Here is a 17,085-nt window from a genome sequence, read left to right as displayed (position 1 = left end):
AAAAAGAGATAAGGAAATGGCAGCAGTGCTGTATAAGACTCCTTTTCTTAAGGAATTTCTAGGGATCAATGCCCTAGCTGGTGTTGAAGGAATAGGCCCTGCTAGAATGAGAATACCTAATGCAGGTAGCTCGAAAGGGAGTTTCAGTCACCCTCGGATGATAAGAGAGTATGATTGAATGAAAAAAAGGGATTCCCAAGATCTCTTTCCTAGTCGATCAGTTCCTACTGGCGGAATGCGCCCAAAAAGTCTACCGCGGGGGGCCTAATCCCGGCTCTCTTTATATATCCTAATTGGATTTGTCATTAGGTGCTTTTGTTGTAATTGCTTTCACGCACTGGTCCACATAAGATCTCACTTGCCAGAAATCCACAACACCAATTCTGGAATGGCAAAGAAAAAGGCTTTAATTTAAAGCACGAGAATGAGGTTGGATGACTAGAAGTGGAGAGTTGGTTAGAATGACTAGAAGTGAAGACAAGTTTTCTCAAAACCATTAAAGTCAAAAAGTACTCGGGAAATCCCCTCATCTGCAGATTGGAGACCAAGGGTCTTTCCAGGAGGCTCGGGTGAGAGGGGTGTGATGAATAGAGATTTCCCACCAGCAGCTTCTCCTATCACTTTACTTCTGCAGGCGCTGGATCTTAAGGGAAATGCCCAGATCCATTATAAGATACGGATTTCAGGTAGTGAGAGAACCGAGCTGGGCCGAGCAAGTCCTCACTCGAAGAAGCAGACTGGCCGGCTTAAAGGCAAATTGAAGTCGAAAAGCCTTAGATGACTCTTTCGAGAAGGACTTCCCGGATTCGGAAGTAGCAGTCCCTCTATTCCAGTTGCAAAGAAAGGAGTAGCCTTTTGTTTTGAAAGGCAGGCTTGCTATACTAGATTGCTTGCGTCTATGATCGAACTTGAAACTAGCCCATGGAGAGGTAGAGCACAGCGTAAGGGGGAGAGTGAGGGTTGAACCTGTAATGTACCAACGACCCCTCCATAAAAGCATGCATTTCCAGACAAGAAGAATGTGGAGGAATTGTCCACATGATGAACCAAACGGAGCTTGAGGGGCAGAGTGAAGTTATCCAGAAGAAAGGGAGATGATCCTCTAAAGGCAGCGATGGCATCGCAATCCCTTGTTCAATTAGATCTATTGATGACTGTTCCCATGGTCATGGAAATTGGACTAGAGAGAGGATTCAGAAAGCTTTAGGTGACATCATAATAATGCAATTGCAGCTAGCGCCTGTTTTATTCACATTCTCACTAGAGACAAAGATGCACTATTTTTGATTTTGGGCGGCACTCTTGTAATTGATGCTAAAATCAAAGTCGGGGAAATCATTCAACCTACCTCTTGCTTTCCATTCTGTCCTCTAAAAAAGAAAGAAGAGAAAAGAACTGGGAGTTGGTGCCTGCCTGCTTACCAAGCGATTCTGGCTTTTCGTTCCTCTCCAACCAGTCGAGTGGCTTTCACTCCTCCAGTTTGATTATTATTCTTGACTTGACTTATTGGTTAGATTCACAACGTAACGCCGGAGCCCCCATTGGGGTCGTGGAGCTGTCGTACGGCGTATACCCCCCCCAAGATTCTAACAAAAAGAATTCCATAAAACCAGAGATCAAAACAGGATGCGACAGAAGCTATTAGGGTGTGGCTTGCTAATCAACTCTAGTACCACTGGCCGAACCTACATATTATAACCATGGAGTGAAACTACCGATAGGGGAACATAAAATGACTAGCTAAACTCTTCCCTTTCGACAACTTGAATTAACCCATCTCGGGTAATAAAGATTAAACCCACATAACAAGGCTCAGTGGGGCCACCCGGTACAATAGAATGGATTTCTCCATCCAGATCCAACTCAAATAAACTACTTAAAAGATCATCTTTGAAAGAAGCGTTCTCCACTTGGAGACTCATCAGTGGAAAGGACACGAATCCTTCATCAATGTAGCGAGAATAAGGGATACCTGGGAATGCGCTTAGAAATTCCCGGTCGAAATTGGCCAACATAAAATTGAGTAAGACGCAGGCCAGAAGGCCTACAGGCGGTATCCCAACCCCCTCTGACCAATTTTTCCCATCCTCGTCCAAAATGGGACATTCTAAAAAAGAGGAAATTAACTCAAAAACTTATCTCTCACTAAAGGTTCCTACTGTCGTAAAAGAGTGGGCCGAGAGATTGTATTCATAGAGTTAATCAGATTAAATCTATACAGTTTTCTGACTCTGCCTCCTCCAACTAATTGGCCATAGAACTCCCGGCGATCCGTTCGAAAACCAAACGATTTCTTCGAAAAGAAAGAAATTTGAAAAAAGTGATAACTCAACATACGAGCGAATGCAGTCAAGACGAGATCGTCGCTTTTTTCGATACGAACAACTAAATCAAAATCAAAACCGGGTAAAGAAAAGCTGTGAGAGAATCCATTATCGCAGCTCTCACTGGGGGAACTAGAAAGCTTTAGCGGGGATAGAGAAAACACCCCTTCTAATACTTCTTTTTTTATTTCATATACCCGCTGAAGGATAATAGAAATTATGGGATTCCATATATAATAATAATATTTCCCTACAAAGCTGCTCTCTTGAACATGAATCACCTCTTCCCATTGATTTTATCCTTGTCAAAATGAATGAAGTTAAAGCCATACCCGTTTACAATTTAAAATGTTTTGAGAAATTCAAATGTTATAAGTCAGGAACGCTATATGAATAGGGTCTTTAAGCCCTCACCCAGCATCTATTAGTTCAATCAACATACGTTTCAAAAAGAATTTTGAAGCCCTTCCTCTTTCTACATCCTTTTGGATGATAAGGCATGCCTATCCATTTTTTTCCAGCCTTTGTTCCACTATCAACCACCGGAATGGTTATTTTGCTTGCCCCGCTTTCCTCTCCCGCGGCAAGAGCTCGTTCGCCAAGTCCGAACTCCCACTTTATCGTCGATGACGGCTCTCTTCGATGCTAGCAACCGCGTTTGACCTTTTTCCGCGCTTCTTTCAATTTCTTTACATTCTAGCTGAAGGAGAGACTTTACCTTTACTTAGAGAGGGGCAGCGGTACCACGCTCTTCCGTGCTCGTAGGTTGACTTCCCTATGCATCCGGTCTCACAAACGTGCACTTCCCTTATGCATCCAGCCGCTTTACTAATGTGAATAGGTTATACATAAGGGTGGGTTGGTTATATACTCTTATGCGCGTTCCTTCTTCGAACCTTTTGGTATGTATTGCCCCCTAAAGATCAGATCCACCAGACGAGAAAGTAAATTCCGCACTGCTGCTGAGTCGTCGGACTTATCCACCAAGGGATTCGTGGAATTTCTGTGGATTGCGTTGGGGGAAATCTACCAAAGCTAGGCAGATAGATAGACTCCTTTCCCGCTGCTAAGGGAGAGTAAGAAAAAAAAGAAAAATGATTGTCTTTTAATCAGCGCCCCCTTTTGGGTATGCAGGTACTACGAGTCCTCTCACTACCAACCAGCAGACATCATCTGGCTGGGTCTTGCCGGTATCAACAACAAGAAAAAAACAACAAAATAGAAACAGCAACTAACTATGGCTCTTGGCCCAGACAACGTCCTAGGCGTCGGGGAGATCGGAGCAACAAGGAACGCCTAGACGACGTTTTTATTCCTGGGCTGCAGTAAGTAGATCGAGAGGTCGTTCCGCCCCTTGTCCCCGAATATGGGTAATATGTTCTAACAAATTATTGTTCCAATCTGACCTAGCTGGCGAGCGATCCCAGTTCGCGGCAGAGAACAAGACAGCAAGCGAGCGTACCTTTGTTCGCTTCTTCTCCACCAAGCACGGAAGTTTAAGGATAACTGTAGGTCGGTGGCTACCTAAGGAAACTCCGATTCGATCCGCCCCCCAGCTGGGAGGCATCTACCTCATCCCGATCACAAGGAGAGGTTCACCATGATGGGGGTACTTTTTTTTTTCCCTTCCGGAAAGAATGAAATGCATAGGGGACCATCCTTTTGTTGCGGCATGCTCCTCAGATTTATGGATTTGCAGGGGGCCTCAGGCCCTACTTAGTTGACTGACAATGACAAAGGCTTGCGAAACTAAGTAGGGCCTTTTCCTTTTTGAAGAACCCATTCTCATTATCTTTCATACATAAGTCAAGTAGGCGCTCCCTAACCGGTCGCCTTAGTAGCGTTGACAAAGAAGAACAGCCGGTTAAAAGACAGCGAATCTTTTTATTTATATTATTATTTATATAAAAAGATATAAATTTTATATAGGCCAGCTTGACAAGCTACCCTTCCTCTTGATCTGAGGTGCGAAGAGAAAGATCTATTTTTTATGACTTCCACTTATCGATCCCGGCCCGGAAAAGTGACCGACCAGGGCCCTATTTTTGAATGAAAGAAAGGGTTTATGAGCCCTAGCCCTGTAAGCCCACACCTGTGTAGAGTAGATCGTTCAACACCTGCGGCACAAACAAAGTTTTGACCTATTGGTCCTAGTATCATAGGCGACCGAACGGCCGCCCCCTAATTACTAGACCAACCTGCTGTAATAATTCCATAAACACCTAACGAAGATATGGCAAACAAATAAAGTAGCCCTATGTTCGAATCTGACAATACCATACCATAATCAAAAGGTACAACGGCCCGAGCGACCAGACTTAACATAAATGTAGCCACTGGAGCCATTCTAAAAAGGGAGAAATTAGCACTACTTGGTGAAATAGGTTCTTTTAGAATCAATTTCAAACCATCTGCTAGAGGTTGTAACAATCCGAACGATCCCACTACATCAGGACCCTTTCGACGTTGCACAAAAGCCATTACTTTACGTTCAGCTAGCACTAAAAAGGCTACTCCTAGTAGAAGTGGTAGAATTATTCCAAGTATTTCAGCTGGAACAGCTATGTACGTTTTCGATTTTCTATTCACTCATGATCTGGCCTGGTCGACCCAATCATGATATTGAAGGATTGGACCTTTTCTCGCAAAACCCTGTATCTCGACATACGGGCATTCTTTTCGATCTTGTACTTGTACCTTAGTACACTTCACACCAAGCCAATCTCGATAAAAAAAAAAAAAGAAAAGTTCAAACAACTAGATGATTCAAGTCTACAGTAGTGCTTTCTACGGTACGATCCGCAAAGACCTTTCTTCTTTCTTTCTTTTATGCAATTTTCGGGACAGATCCCCCCTAAAATGCAGCAGTGATCTTATATACGCTATATGTGGCTGCTTCTTAAATAGCTTGGCTTTAGTCCCTATGTCCCGTACCCATTACCTTTGGGTAGGGAATCCACAGGAAGAAGCATAAAATCACCCGAGGAATGCCTCTATTTATGCCTGGCCGCAGGTTTCATCATTCTTTATTTTAGCTCGGTACTGAGGAAAGAGGGAGCAACTTAACCCACCCAGTCTGCATTCCTTCCTAAAGGAATGCTGGAAAGGAAAGCACTTGGAACAGGCCGGACTTTGGCTTTAGGAAGAAAGCCCGACTTCGAAGCTCAGCTTAGCCCAGGACTTTGGAATAGAGCGAAGGAAAAGCGCCCTGGATCTCTCGATCCAGAACTACTAGGAGGGGAGGGAGAACCTTATCCCATGACTCACTTTAGTCATGGAGGGCTGGCAAAGAAAAGTCACTTTAAGAGCTACCAGGGCAGGGAAGGTAGTCAGCTTATTAACTGGAACAAACCAACTCCATTGGGCAAGTGAGGGTTAACCCCCTAAATCCAAGTCGGGGGGACTTCCTCAAAGATCAAAGACAGGATTGGGAAGACCGGACGTTAAGAGAGAACAAGGGATGAGAACTAGCGTCCGGAGATAACAATAGAGGCCTTCAAACAACCACGATGTTGGGGGATAAAAGATAGAGGATAAGACTTCTAACGATCCTTTTAAGATACATAGATTATCCTACATGCCCATAACTATAGCTACAGGAGCTAATAGAAAGAGAGGGATACGAGCCTCTTTTCCAAGCGAGCCATGGGAGTCTACGTTTGCGTGGGGCCGGGTACCACACATATGTGGTGAAAGCCGACTTGCCTTTTCATCTAAATCGTCACTGATATAAGCACGTGCTAATATCGTTCTGCCCTTCGGGGACCACCCCTCTTCCTTTCTTGTTTTGGTTAGGTTGACCAGAAGTTTTTCTGCCAACTTCTTACCAACAAGGAAAAATGATACAAAAGCATCCCGTCTAAAGATTGGATGACCTTAGTACGGTTGAATTACGCATCAAGGCGCGTCAGCCTTAACGCCCTAACTAACTAGAAATATCTTATGAGAAGAAAGGGCTTTCTTTCTATCGCTGTAGGATGAACGACTGCAACTTTTTATTTTATTCTAAAAAACCTCTTCTCTTATCCCCGCTGTTGAAGAAAGACACGGTCTTAGCAGCTATGGAATCCGTTGGAACTAGAAGTTTTGACTCTTTTGGAATGGAATAAGCCGTAGAGATAGGTCGTCGGCTTATTCCATCGACATGCCTAGGTCATTCTCTCGATCAGTTTGGTTTTGAAAGAGATGGGTAGGCAGGGGTGGGAATTGGTTAGTACAGTAACAGTAGTGGTCTTTTTTTTTTCTTTTTCTTCTCCCCGGCTGGTGAAAGTCATCCCGCAGAAGCAGTTGGGAGAGAAAGATTCCCCTTGCCTGAGCTATTCTTTTAGCAGTGCTTTATCGAAGGATACTCACTTCTGACCCGCTTTGTGGGGAATTTCTTCCAATTGCCTTGTCCAAGCTGATGGAAGATGCTTACAATTCTTGTGTCTAGGCTTCGGCCTTACCCACCCTTTCGTGGTAGAACCTGAAACGCTTTCTTCCTCGCCTAGGTGTGCTGCTATTGATTGGTGCCCTATCCAGCCCGTGCTAAGGCAAAGGACTTCTCTTTCCACTTCGGTAATATCTTGAATCAAAACCAAAGAGCGCCTTCTTCCACAGAGACGAGTGAAAAGTTTCATTTTCTAGTTATGAAAAAGCCAAAAAAAAAACAGGACTTTGGTGAGTCAACACTCTTGTTTTTCCTAGTTAGAATCGGGCATAGAAGCGATATTCCTCGGCAAGAGTCTATATTTATGTAGTGAAAAAGCCTTCTCCGTTTGGGTCAGTAATAACGTACCGTAGAATTGGACCACCAACAACCTTGGGATCAGGGGTCTACCTTACCCACCTACTGAAAGAGATAACCATCTTTTCGAAGCTGCTCAAATAGCCGTATCCCGAAGTGGGTATTCCAGGTAAAATGCTCAATTCGCTAAGGTCTATTATCTTGTGATAAAGATGTTTTTCGATGTTTGATGCCAGGCAGGCTTGTTGGAGAACTTGTCCCTGTAAGTTGCATTCTCGACTCCTCTTTAGTGCTTCACCTAAGACATGTGAGAATTTGTATATGAGTAATCTTAGCTAGCGACGCCTTCTTTGCTGTTCTTTTCCTAGCGAACCTAAATGCATTGATCCTCGGACATTGAATTCGATATTGCATAGGTAGAGCTGCATGTCTATATCTGAGCAGGCAAACCTCGATGCTTATTCCCCATCCGAGCCGCCCTTTTCTGGACCATTGTGCACTATACTCCTATCCTCCCCTTATTTCTAGCACCGGGCTTTGGGATACATATAGTCTATTGAATCACAGGTCAACGGAATGCGATCAGAGGCAAGCTCAACAAGCCACTTCTCAATACATAGTGGATTCAAGTTCAATGAAACACCGTTTGACCGTTGGCTTAATGGACGAATTCGTATAGGAAGGGGCAAAGGGTAGACGGAAGAAAGAAAGCCATCACGCACGAAAGCAAGTCTAGCTCTCACCTGATCTCCTTTAGTCTTTCTCCCAGTCGATTATAGAAAGGAACCTCAGGGCCACTCGATCACGGAAAGAAAAAAGCGCAGCCTATTCTGACTAATCTCAATTCCTACTATAGCTTGAGGTTGAACCTGATTTTGATCTCAGAAATAACCCGGCAAGAAAAGCCCAAGAGAGTTTAAAAGGGCTACCAATACAATAGTTCTTGATTAGAGTGAGTCTCCCTTTCGATGAGGTTTGGAGCGGACTCCCAATCAAAGCAGGGAAAGCCCAAGCTTTCTTTTCTTCTTAACCGGACACTGATATGAAAGACAGCATCAGTCTGGAACTGAGTCTGAACGTCTTCCTTCTTCTTATATACTACCAGATTGGTGGAAACCATACTCCGCGAATGTGCTTTATACGCGAAAGCTGGCACTTGGATCTTTACATGATAAGCGAACCTTTGCATCTTTTGTTCTAAGTTCTTCCTTTGCAGCAATTACTAGATCTTCCTTCTCAGATGCGTGGGTCAGCAAGCCTTTGTTGTAACTAAGTATGTTCTGCCAGGGAGAATCACCTGACATTTAGCAGCTGTATGAGCAGATAAGCCTATAATGGATCAGTTGGGTAGTCAGCACGTTACCTAAAGCTCTACTGATAGAGAAAGAAAGAGTAGGATCTGCTTCCAAGGGGATTTCTGGATCTCCGAAGTCTGAGAGGAAGACTCGACCTATTAGGATGTTCCAAAGACGTTACCAACCAATTCCCAGCTCTTTCTTATGCGCAAGAAGCTAAGCGAGCAAATGAACGGTTATACTTTGTTCATAAATGAGAAAGAACTGGGTCCCGAGTTAGCCTTCATCAAAAAAGGATTCCTAGTTCGATCTAAGCGGGAAGACAGGCTCAAGTGCTTCCAGATTCTTAGTTGAGAAAGAAGCGAGCATCCAGCGAGTGAAAGACCATGTTACTTCGATCGGATCTCTCTGGGGACTGTGAAGTATTTGATAGGTAAGCATCGATGGGAAGGATAGACTTGGCTATGAGTTCTGAAAACACCAAGGATGTTATAGATAATATAGGAAGTGTCCGCGCAGGTATAAGTAAGTTACCAGCGGGAAAGCGAATCAGTTAGCATAAAACGAGCTAGAAGGTCCGGTCGGGAAGTTCTAGGATGACTCGACTCTGTTCGATACTGAACGCTATACCGACCGAGGAAGACGCTATCGATCCCTGAATCGAGGTGTTTACTACTTTCAATCCCTTACAGCTGCCTTCCAAGCCCTTCCACTGCCCGAACTACCAATCGCCCCACTATCTGCTAGTCTGGTTCGACTCGAACTTCTGTCATGTCAAGCTTCCTGACCTGCTTTGTACCAGCCGGTATTTTGTGTACTTCGGGGCGCTCACGAGCTCGCTCTAACGTCGTGCCCGGGTCACAACGAATGGAACTTTTATAATGCATGCACAATTGGACAAGCTGCTTACCGTGGCCACCTACCGCCTTCCCTTAAGGCCGTCGTCATGCTATAACTCTCAAACGGTTGTCAAGGATGGATGTAATTCCGGAAGCGCTTGGAACGTGAGTTAAGCGGCTTCCTTCGAGGAAAGTAGGTCTTTTTGCCCTCACAATTCCTTTATCCTTTCTCTACGCAACCCAGGGCTTTCACCCGGAGTCGAACCTTCACTGCCTTAATACCTTAAACGGAACAGTTAATCGTAGAGCAGGAGGAATTAAGGCTTTCTTTCTGTCCGCTAGTCAGGAATGGAATCGGAGGCTACGAATACGAATTCTTGAATGGGGGTAATTTTCGAATAATTATTAGACAAATAGGGCACTAGAACGCTCTTCTTCCTCCTTCCCTTGTCAGGCCTTTCGTCGAGATAAAGAGGTCAACAAAAAGTTCTTTGAGCTATCGACGAAATGGCCAGCAGAGTTTGATTTCAGCATTGAGAACTTCTTTCTTAATCCTCGCCCTTTGGTTGACTTACTCCGTACCTAGAAACATAGTTGAGACTGGTCGATCTTTGTCAATCCGGCTTTCACTCTCAAGCAACCTTTGCTCCATTCGTGGAAAGAAACCTAAGACAAGAGGGTTGGGTCAGCAGATTGGGTCGACGAAACCTCTTTCGACAAAAGATCGGAAGGTGGCGATCCTGATCCTGAACTAAGTGACTAACCTAACGGTCTCCTTCCTTTTTCGCGCCAGCTCCAGTCGTCCCTTTCTATAAAAGAAACAAGGAATTGACAAAGCCAACCGGGAGGTGAAAGCACTCCGCCTATGGTGATAGCGCGCCTTGTAAGAGAACTGGGTAGTTTTTCCTTTCCCTCGCAGTCAATGCGTTTGGCTTTCTATTCTATTGAATTGAATGAGAAAAGGCCCGGTAAAGTAAATAAGTAGGATAGATAGTTACCCGACTCTGGCCTTGAAACAATGACCCGGCAGAAGTACTCCAAGGTGGCGGACGTCCTACACGCCTAATGTAAAGTTAAAGTGTCTGGTTTGATAGAACCAGGGTTTGGGAAAGCTAGTGCCTTAAGCAAGTACAGAGCTGGATTCAAGGTATATAATATACAGAAGTAACTAGCCACGCCTGCCATACCATTGATTTAATTAGAAAATGACCACAAAGAGAAGCCTTATAGAGACCTCCCAACTAGAAGATGTGTGCCATTAATGCAGTGAAAAGGAAGGAGTGTAATACTTGGAACGAGCCAAGAAGAAGGGCAAGCGAATACAATATCCGCTTCCCTAACAGCAGATTCTATCCCATGAAATTCTCTTCTGGCCTCTTCTACGCGTATATGAAATAAGCTGCAAGGATGGAAAAAGACTTGTCTAAGGCCGGAAGAGAGATCCTGATAAAAGCGGTGGCGCAAGCTATTCCAAACTACACAATGAGCTGCTTGAAGTTACCAGTAAGTCTATGTGATGATATCAATTCTATCATTACTATATTTTGGGGGGGACAAAAAGAAAAGAGAAGAACGAGCAAAGAAAAAACGTCATTACTATATAAAATAAAGAATTTCATTTTTTCACGTCCAAACTAGATGCTTGAAGGGAAGATAGCATGATGGGATATAATTTCTTTTGCTATCGGCCAAGCAAGCAGGTGCCTTGCTCCGCATTCAACTCTATCGTTCCATAGGGGACCCTTACACCCGGGGGAAGACTGTACGCGAACGACCCTCATCATCTCCATCTGTCCAAACTATGGTGTCACCGGACCTCATACAGCAACTTCTCCCTCACCTTGTCCAAGCTTGACCTTCGACCTTAAGCCGAAGAGAGCGTAAGAGGGACGCTTTGCGAGCCGAGCAACTCGAGACGAGGCCCTTTTTCGTAACCGATCATCTCGCTCTTCCTCTCCCAACCAAGCCCAATCGACACGCCTCCAAAGAGGTGGAGTGATGACCTTTCCAGCTGTTCCGCCCTTGCTTTTTTAGGTTTAAGCTATGAAGCTGACCTTCTTCTTCAACATAAACATAAGAAGAGATTTTCGGTTTCACGCTGGTTCTATCCCGGCCAAGCAATAGGTGGGAATAGTGAAAGAAAGAGAAGGGGAAGGGAGGGGGACATCAAATGGATTCCAGTTTTTTCACAAAACTGGAATCGAACCGGTGCCCATACGGTCGGATAGCAGGCCAGACCTCTAGGTGCAAGCGGAACTCTTGGTTCAGGAAGAGACTCATCTGGGGAGAGTTAGCGGCTCATTTCCTCAAAGTAGTCCCACTGCTCCCAGATGATTCAATAGGCCTTTTTTTTCTTTTCATCGTAGAACTTGGCAATGGCGTGCCCATACCTCTTGGAGAGTTCTTCCTGTAGGAAGTAGTATTCGTTATACTGCGCAGCTGCTATGACACCCATGTAGTCAAAAACAGGCCATCTGCTTCCAAAAGGATGAGACTTTTTTGAAGGTTGCTCTATTGATGAGGTGAGGTAGCGCTTGCCATATCAGCCTTTTCCGAATGGGTCTTCGTAATAAGCCTTACCTAACGGTAACCTGGATTGGGAATTGTCTTCACAGAGAAGTGAGATGGATGCTGCTAAAGGTAGAAGAAGCAATAGGCACGCTATCAGACCTCTCCTTGTCAGTCGAGTAAGGGAACGAGCGATAGCGAGAGGATTGACAGTCCCTTTTCTCTTTAGATATGAGAGACGAAGCCGCCTTCGTCTTTCGCCTTTGCTTTGTTGGTATGGCCGATAGACTTTCCTTGCGGGACAGCTTACTATAGCTATAGCAGAGAGTCCGATTCACTGATTTCAGTAAAAGCAGTCCAGGCAGGTGAAAAAAAGGCCCTACGTTTAGTAAAGAGGGAAGGAGGAGCTCAATTCAGAAAGTGGACTCTTTGGGCATTGCTTGGGCCGATGCCAAATCCTGCACTCCTCGTCTCTGCAACTCAGCTTCTGCCCATGGCTTACGGCCTTCCAGGAAAGAAAAGAGCTTGTCCTTCTCCGACATGTCTCGGATGTCAAGCATCCGCGCCGAGAATTGCTTTGAAATCGAAAAGGTCTGTTTGAGTCGACTCTTGCTCGCAATCAACGTTCTCGGGCTGTCCAAAGCCTGCTATCGAGAAGGAAAGAAGCCTCTTAGTTCTTTCTTTCTTATTCGGGACACCTCCCAGGAGTCCCATCGCTTGACTGAGATTTTGGATTCTCTTTTTTCTACAGCTCCTGGGGAAGGAAGACAGAAACGAGATAAGAGAGGGAAGATGATTATAGTTGCAAGCCTAATTGAACCGCATTTCTGTAAGCTTTGGAAGCGAAAGGTAAGCCAATGAGGTAAGAAGATCGCAGTCTGCCAGGATCTAGTCAATGGAAGAAAGACCTTTTACGCTTCGCTCTAGCGACCAAGGTAAAGGCGCTAGCTCTACTCGTTTAGGTTGCTCTGTAGAAGGCTAGGGATATAGCTTCAGGCCGGCTTCAGGCAAAGAAAGGTCTCCGGAGTGGGAATACAAAGCGGGATATTTTATACTAGATTGTCAAATCTGTCTTTGTCGCAGACCTGATGCTGAGCCAGAACATTCGATTAGCGCTCAGGGGTCCCACTATGACTAGATCAGTCCCTAGCTGCATTGATGAGTGATCACCGCACCGTCAATTATGTATGAGAGGAGAGAGAAAAGCCTTGAGGATTCGGTATAACCTTCTCTTTATCTATTTCTTCAAGCAGAAGCGACGGGAATGACAGCAACTGGAGTGCAGCTATCTTCCTTCTTTCAATAGGCGCAAGGCAAGGAGCAACCACTCTGACTGGTGGTGATCCCGGCATGTCATCTCCTTTGATTTAAGGAACGGGACATAAGGAGAATCAGCTCGAGGAAAAGCAGAAGGAGGGGCAGCAAGCCACTAGAGCACAGCGAGTTGAGTTCCCCATCTTAATCTTAAGAAGATCAGTTTCTAGCCGTCTTGATTAGCTACGACTACTCATCTCAGTTCCTATAGGTTTTTCATGGTCTAAGGGGGCAGGGAGAACAAAGAGTAGAGATTTGACGATATGTCTTGTTAACAAACATCCTTTCTTTCTAGGAACGTGCCGGCCAATTAGATTTGGGAACTCTTCCCCGTACACCTATCTTCTGACACCAACAAGCCAGAAAGCAAGTCGGGAATTGCCCATACCATGGAAAGATATAGCCCTATAACCTGGTTTTCAGGAGATTCTTATTAGTGGAAAATAGCCCTAGCTAGATTCACTCCCGGTGAAATAGCAGCTAGGCCCCTTGGTTTCAGCTCTCTTGTGAGTTCAAATCTTTTCTGTGGTGAAGTTTACCTTGCTTTCCCTTCTGACTATGCTGTTACCTAGTAGTGAAGAAATAGCTCAAAGCTTTATTCGGACAATCCTTCTGGCCCTAAGGCATTGATGGCTAAACTCATCAAGAAGTTCAGGAATTAGCTGAAAATGAATCGATGCGATTCAAAGAAGTAAAATAAAAAAGGAAAGTCCTAACTAAATACAGTACTAAGTGGAATCTTTTTCTCCTTCCTTGCTGATTCAATCAAGGTCAATCCCTTTGGTCTTGTTGTTCCGTCACTGTGGGGCACTACTCGGATTAAGCCTTTCGACTGCAGGGTAGGTGTAGGCACCTTAACCATATTCACTTTAATAGCTTTGTCCATCTAAAGCAGAAAGACAGATATCTATTGGAAAGAAATCCTTTTTTAGGGTCATGTTAAAGCATCTAAAGGGACGGGCATCCGCCCTAAAGACTTCGGAAGCTTTTTTCTTGCTACTGCTAAAGTAAAGGGCGACTTCTCTTCTTTGGAAAGAAAAAAAGAGATAATTTTGGAAAGGGTCCATATCATCAATGCCCGTTTAAGATAAAGAAACTGAGCCCGGGCATACTTATATTCTTATCCCAGGGGAAAGAATGGACAGGAACCATAATCCTACCAACAAGACAGTAAGTAAAATTAGCAACTTAGAAAAAAGAACTCTCAATTGAATGGATACTGGAAGGGAATTCTCTCCCGAAACCCTAAAGTTGATGTACAGATTTAGGAAGTCGATTGCTGCTGGAACGAAGGAAGGTAGGTAATTTCACCCCAAGAAATGAAGCAAGTGGTATCCCTATGGATACTGCAGTGGTGAAGGGTGCAGCAGGGCTTAGCCCAACCAATGTCTTTTCTCTAACGACTTGACTAATCAAATAAGTGAATCTTACAGGTGTGGATGCAAATCATAAGAGATTTTAGTAAGCTAGGAAGGCGGATACAATATAAATTTTTATGATTTTCTTAATAGACAGACACTTATCAAACAAGGGAGCAATAACAAATACGGCTTGCTTTTTTGCTAATTAAGAAGAGAGTCTCGACCAACCGCTTTCAGAGAGTCCTACTGTCGGCTCATCTTCTATCTAAGACCTCCTCAATGAGAGGATGCCTGAAAGCTTCAAGTGTAGGATCGTAGATTACTAGCTGCTAAGTTTGACTATCCGGCAAATGGATATTGGGTTGATCCCCATTCCTGACAAGCCGATCAATTGGTTGGTCCTAATTATCTGGTTGAGGAGTGGCAACTCTAACAGGTGGAGTCTACACAAGGACTTTAAACCCTGAATCTCAACAACTTAACCGGGGTCCTAGATATACCTTTGTGTCAAGGTATAGTCTGGAATCCGACCTGGAAAGCTATTCCTTCTAGGTCTTCTGACAAACAAGGATTGTTTGCTAACTTCACACATGAGATTCGGTGGTTTCTTTTTTATTCACACTTTGTTTGAGGCAATTTCTAAAGCATTTAGTCTCGCTAGCTATGCTAGTAGCTTCTTTGGTATTGGTATGGCTAGCTTGTTGTTTGGTGAGGAGCTTCAGCTTCAGCTATTGCCCTGCTGTCGCATTCTTCCTTTGCGCGCATTTGGTGCGCTATTGAAGAAAATAACATTTATATAGTATATAATCACAGAACGCTTCGCATTGGCTAGCTTGCTTGGCCGCACACACACATATATATTAAAATAGCCCATTCAAGTCGATTCCGTGGGTTGGATTACTTCTTTTTGCGATGATTCCAAAATGTCAAGCTTCACAAGGAAATATCGTATAATGACGATAAACGACCAAGTCGTCACTTTCATCTACATCTAGAAAGTGCAATCGAGCAACCAGTCTTTTATGTAGTACAATCAATCCGCTGATTGCGCGGCCATTGATTTTTCATTTCTTTCTTTTTTTAATCTCGATCTCCTTCATAGCATGGCATGTTCCGTTGTTCCTTGATCAGTCCAGCCAATTAGTCAGTCATTGCCATCCATAGTAAGATGAATCAACTCTCCTCAATGAGGAAACTAGGAAAGTAGGCTTGTGCAAACACAGAAGAAAGGTGCTAAAAAGGGGTTTCGTTCAGATAGAGAGACACGGCAACCTTATCTAAAAAAAAAAGATTAGAAAATGTCTGGGCAGATATCCAATGTCTTGAATATAGTCGTCTAACGAAGCCAATGACTTTCTTCCTTGAGATTGGCTTGGTCTTCAGTGTGGGCTGTCTCCTCTATCAAAATAGTAAGAGAAAGAGAAGGGGAAGAAGCGGGGTAGAGGAATTGGTCAACTCATCAGGCTCATGACCTGAAGATTGCAGGTTCGAATCCTGTCCCCGCCTAATCATCTGAGGCCGTAGTCAGCCTCCATCTTTCTGATTCGTAAGTAACTCAGTGAGTGCTTTCCTTTTCCCATGTCTTTTTTTGTCAACAACCAACCACCATATATAGTCAAAAAAAACACTAGTCCTAACACTTATAGATTTTCAAATAAGACTTCCCACACTGAAGACCAACCCAATCGAGATAAGTCGAAAGTAGAATGAAACTCGATCAATCCATGAACTAGAAACTTATCCACCCTCTCTCTGCTAACAGCAGCTTTCTTCTCTTACGCTAAACTCTTTTATGCTATTTTGCCTTGCCAGCCAGCCCTTTTACTTGGTCTTCAGCCTTTAGTCTATCAAGGGCGGGCAAGAGTGAGTCGATATTCAGGAACCGATGCGATGGGAGATCGAAGAGTGGGCACTGGGAGATCTACGGCTATATCTCATTCAATAGAACATTCTAGTTCATGATCATACCAGGTCATCAAGTCAAATCAGTCTGCTACCTTAGCTGCTGATTCGATAGCCAAGCACCTGCACCAATTAATTGAGCTCCTGTGCTTCAACGGGTTATTAATCTAAGATCAAGAAAGGGTAAAAGCGGTTGAATTCTTGAATTCGCGCTTTCTTTCATGCCTGATTGGATGGAGCTTAGCTCATTGGCTCAGCAGGAAGAGGAAGAAAGAAAAAGAAGGGTAAGGCAGAAAAAGAAAGAAGCACCGGCCAGAGAGGAGCGTTAAGCCCCCTCCTTAACAGTCGAGTAGCTTCCGCGAAGAGCAAACAAAGCAGCGAGAGGCCAATTTATGAGCTCGTGTAGTATGGTACTCGCCCCTATTTGATAAGGCAAGGCAGGCCAAAAAGGGGTTGCCGCAAAGCCTATAGCCGTTAACGCAGGAGCGAGGATTGCTGCATCCAGTTTCTTGCTGGGTTTGGTTTGGAACGGAAACAAGCAACGAATTGAGAAGGGTTTGTTTGGAAGGTCGTCTGCAGAGAAGGTTGGGTCTGCAGAGAAGGTTGGGTCTGCAGAAAAGGTTGGGGAAAGGTTACGCGTTGGTTGGGACGAAAGCCGGTGCATAGCTATTCCGTTCTCTTGTCTTGCTGCCTAATGGTTTGATTGCTGCTTATCATATTATTTTATTAGATAAGATTATGGGGTGCTGTAATATTCAATCACTTCACGTATTAATTGATATCCGCTAATCAATTAATTAAAGAATCTTCTACGGT

At 44.2% G+C, this 17,085-nt stretch overlaps 2 protein-coding genes and 1 non-coding gene across 3 annotated transcripts; 2 read left to right on the top strand and 1 right to left on the bottom strand.

Moving 5' to 3' along the window:
- The first annotated feature begins 16 nt into the window (after positions 1–16).
- Positions 17–3,928, top strand: LOC114757195 (uncharacterized). The gene is made up of 5 exons (XM_028946195.1): positions 17–125; positions 537–752; positions 3,252–3,329; positions 3,438–3,514; positions 3,590–3,928. Exons 1-5 carry the CDS (start codon positions 17–19, stop codon positions 3,926–3,928), a joined length of 819 nt encoding a protein of 272 aa, XP_028802028.1.
- A 333-nt stretch (positions 3,929–4,261) lies between these two features.
- LOC114757221 (NADH-ubiquinone oxidoreductase chain 1) lies at positions 4,262–16,286 on the bottom strand. The gene is made up of 2 exons (XM_028946223.1): positions 16,036–16,286; positions 4,262–5,021 (listed from the first exon to the last, which is right to left on the bottom strand). Exon 2 carries the CDS (start codon positions 4,803–4,805, stop codon positions 4,506–4,508), a length of 300 nt encoding a protein of 99 aa, XP_028802056.1. The 5' UTR covers positions 4,806–5,021; positions 16,036–16,286; the 3' UTR covers positions 4,262–4,505.
- Positions 15,800–15,873, top strand: TRNAM-CAU (transfer RNA methionine (anticodon CAU)). Its single transcript has one exon. It is a non-coding gene; the product is annotated as a tRNA-Met (tRNA).
- Positions 16,287–17,085: the final 799 nt, after the last annotated feature.

Source organism: Neltuma alba, unplaced genomic scaffold, assembly GCF_004799145.2.
Source record: "Neltuma alba isolate B1F8T4 unplaced genomic scaffold, ASM479914v2 tig00010580_pilon, whole genome shotgun sequence".
Classification (NCBI taxonomy): Eukaryota; Viridiplantae; Streptophyta; class Magnoliopsida; order Fabales; family Fabaceae; genus Neltuma; species Neltuma alba.
This window is presented reverse-complemented; position numbering and strand designations above follow the sequence as displayed.

Excerpts from the sequence above, each read along its gene's own strand:
- LOC114757221 (XM_028946223.1), bottom strand. The coding sequence starts at position 4,805 with ATGGCTTTTGTGCAACGTCGAAAGGGTCCTGATGTAGTGGGATCGTTC.
- LOC114757195 (XM_028946195.1), top strand. The coding sequence starts at position 17 with ATGGCAGCAGTGCTGTATAAGACTCCTTTTCTTAAGGAATTTCTAGGG. Across the intron at positions 3,330-3,437 it reads AAGGGATTCGTGGAATTTCT|CGCCCCCTTTTGGGTATGCA; the intron begins GTGGATTGCGTT and ends TCTTTTAATCAG. Across the intron at positions 3,515-3,589 it reads CATCTGGCTGGGTCTTGCCG|GCGTCGGGGAGATCGGAGCA; the intron begins GTATCAACAACA and ends ACAACGTCCTAG.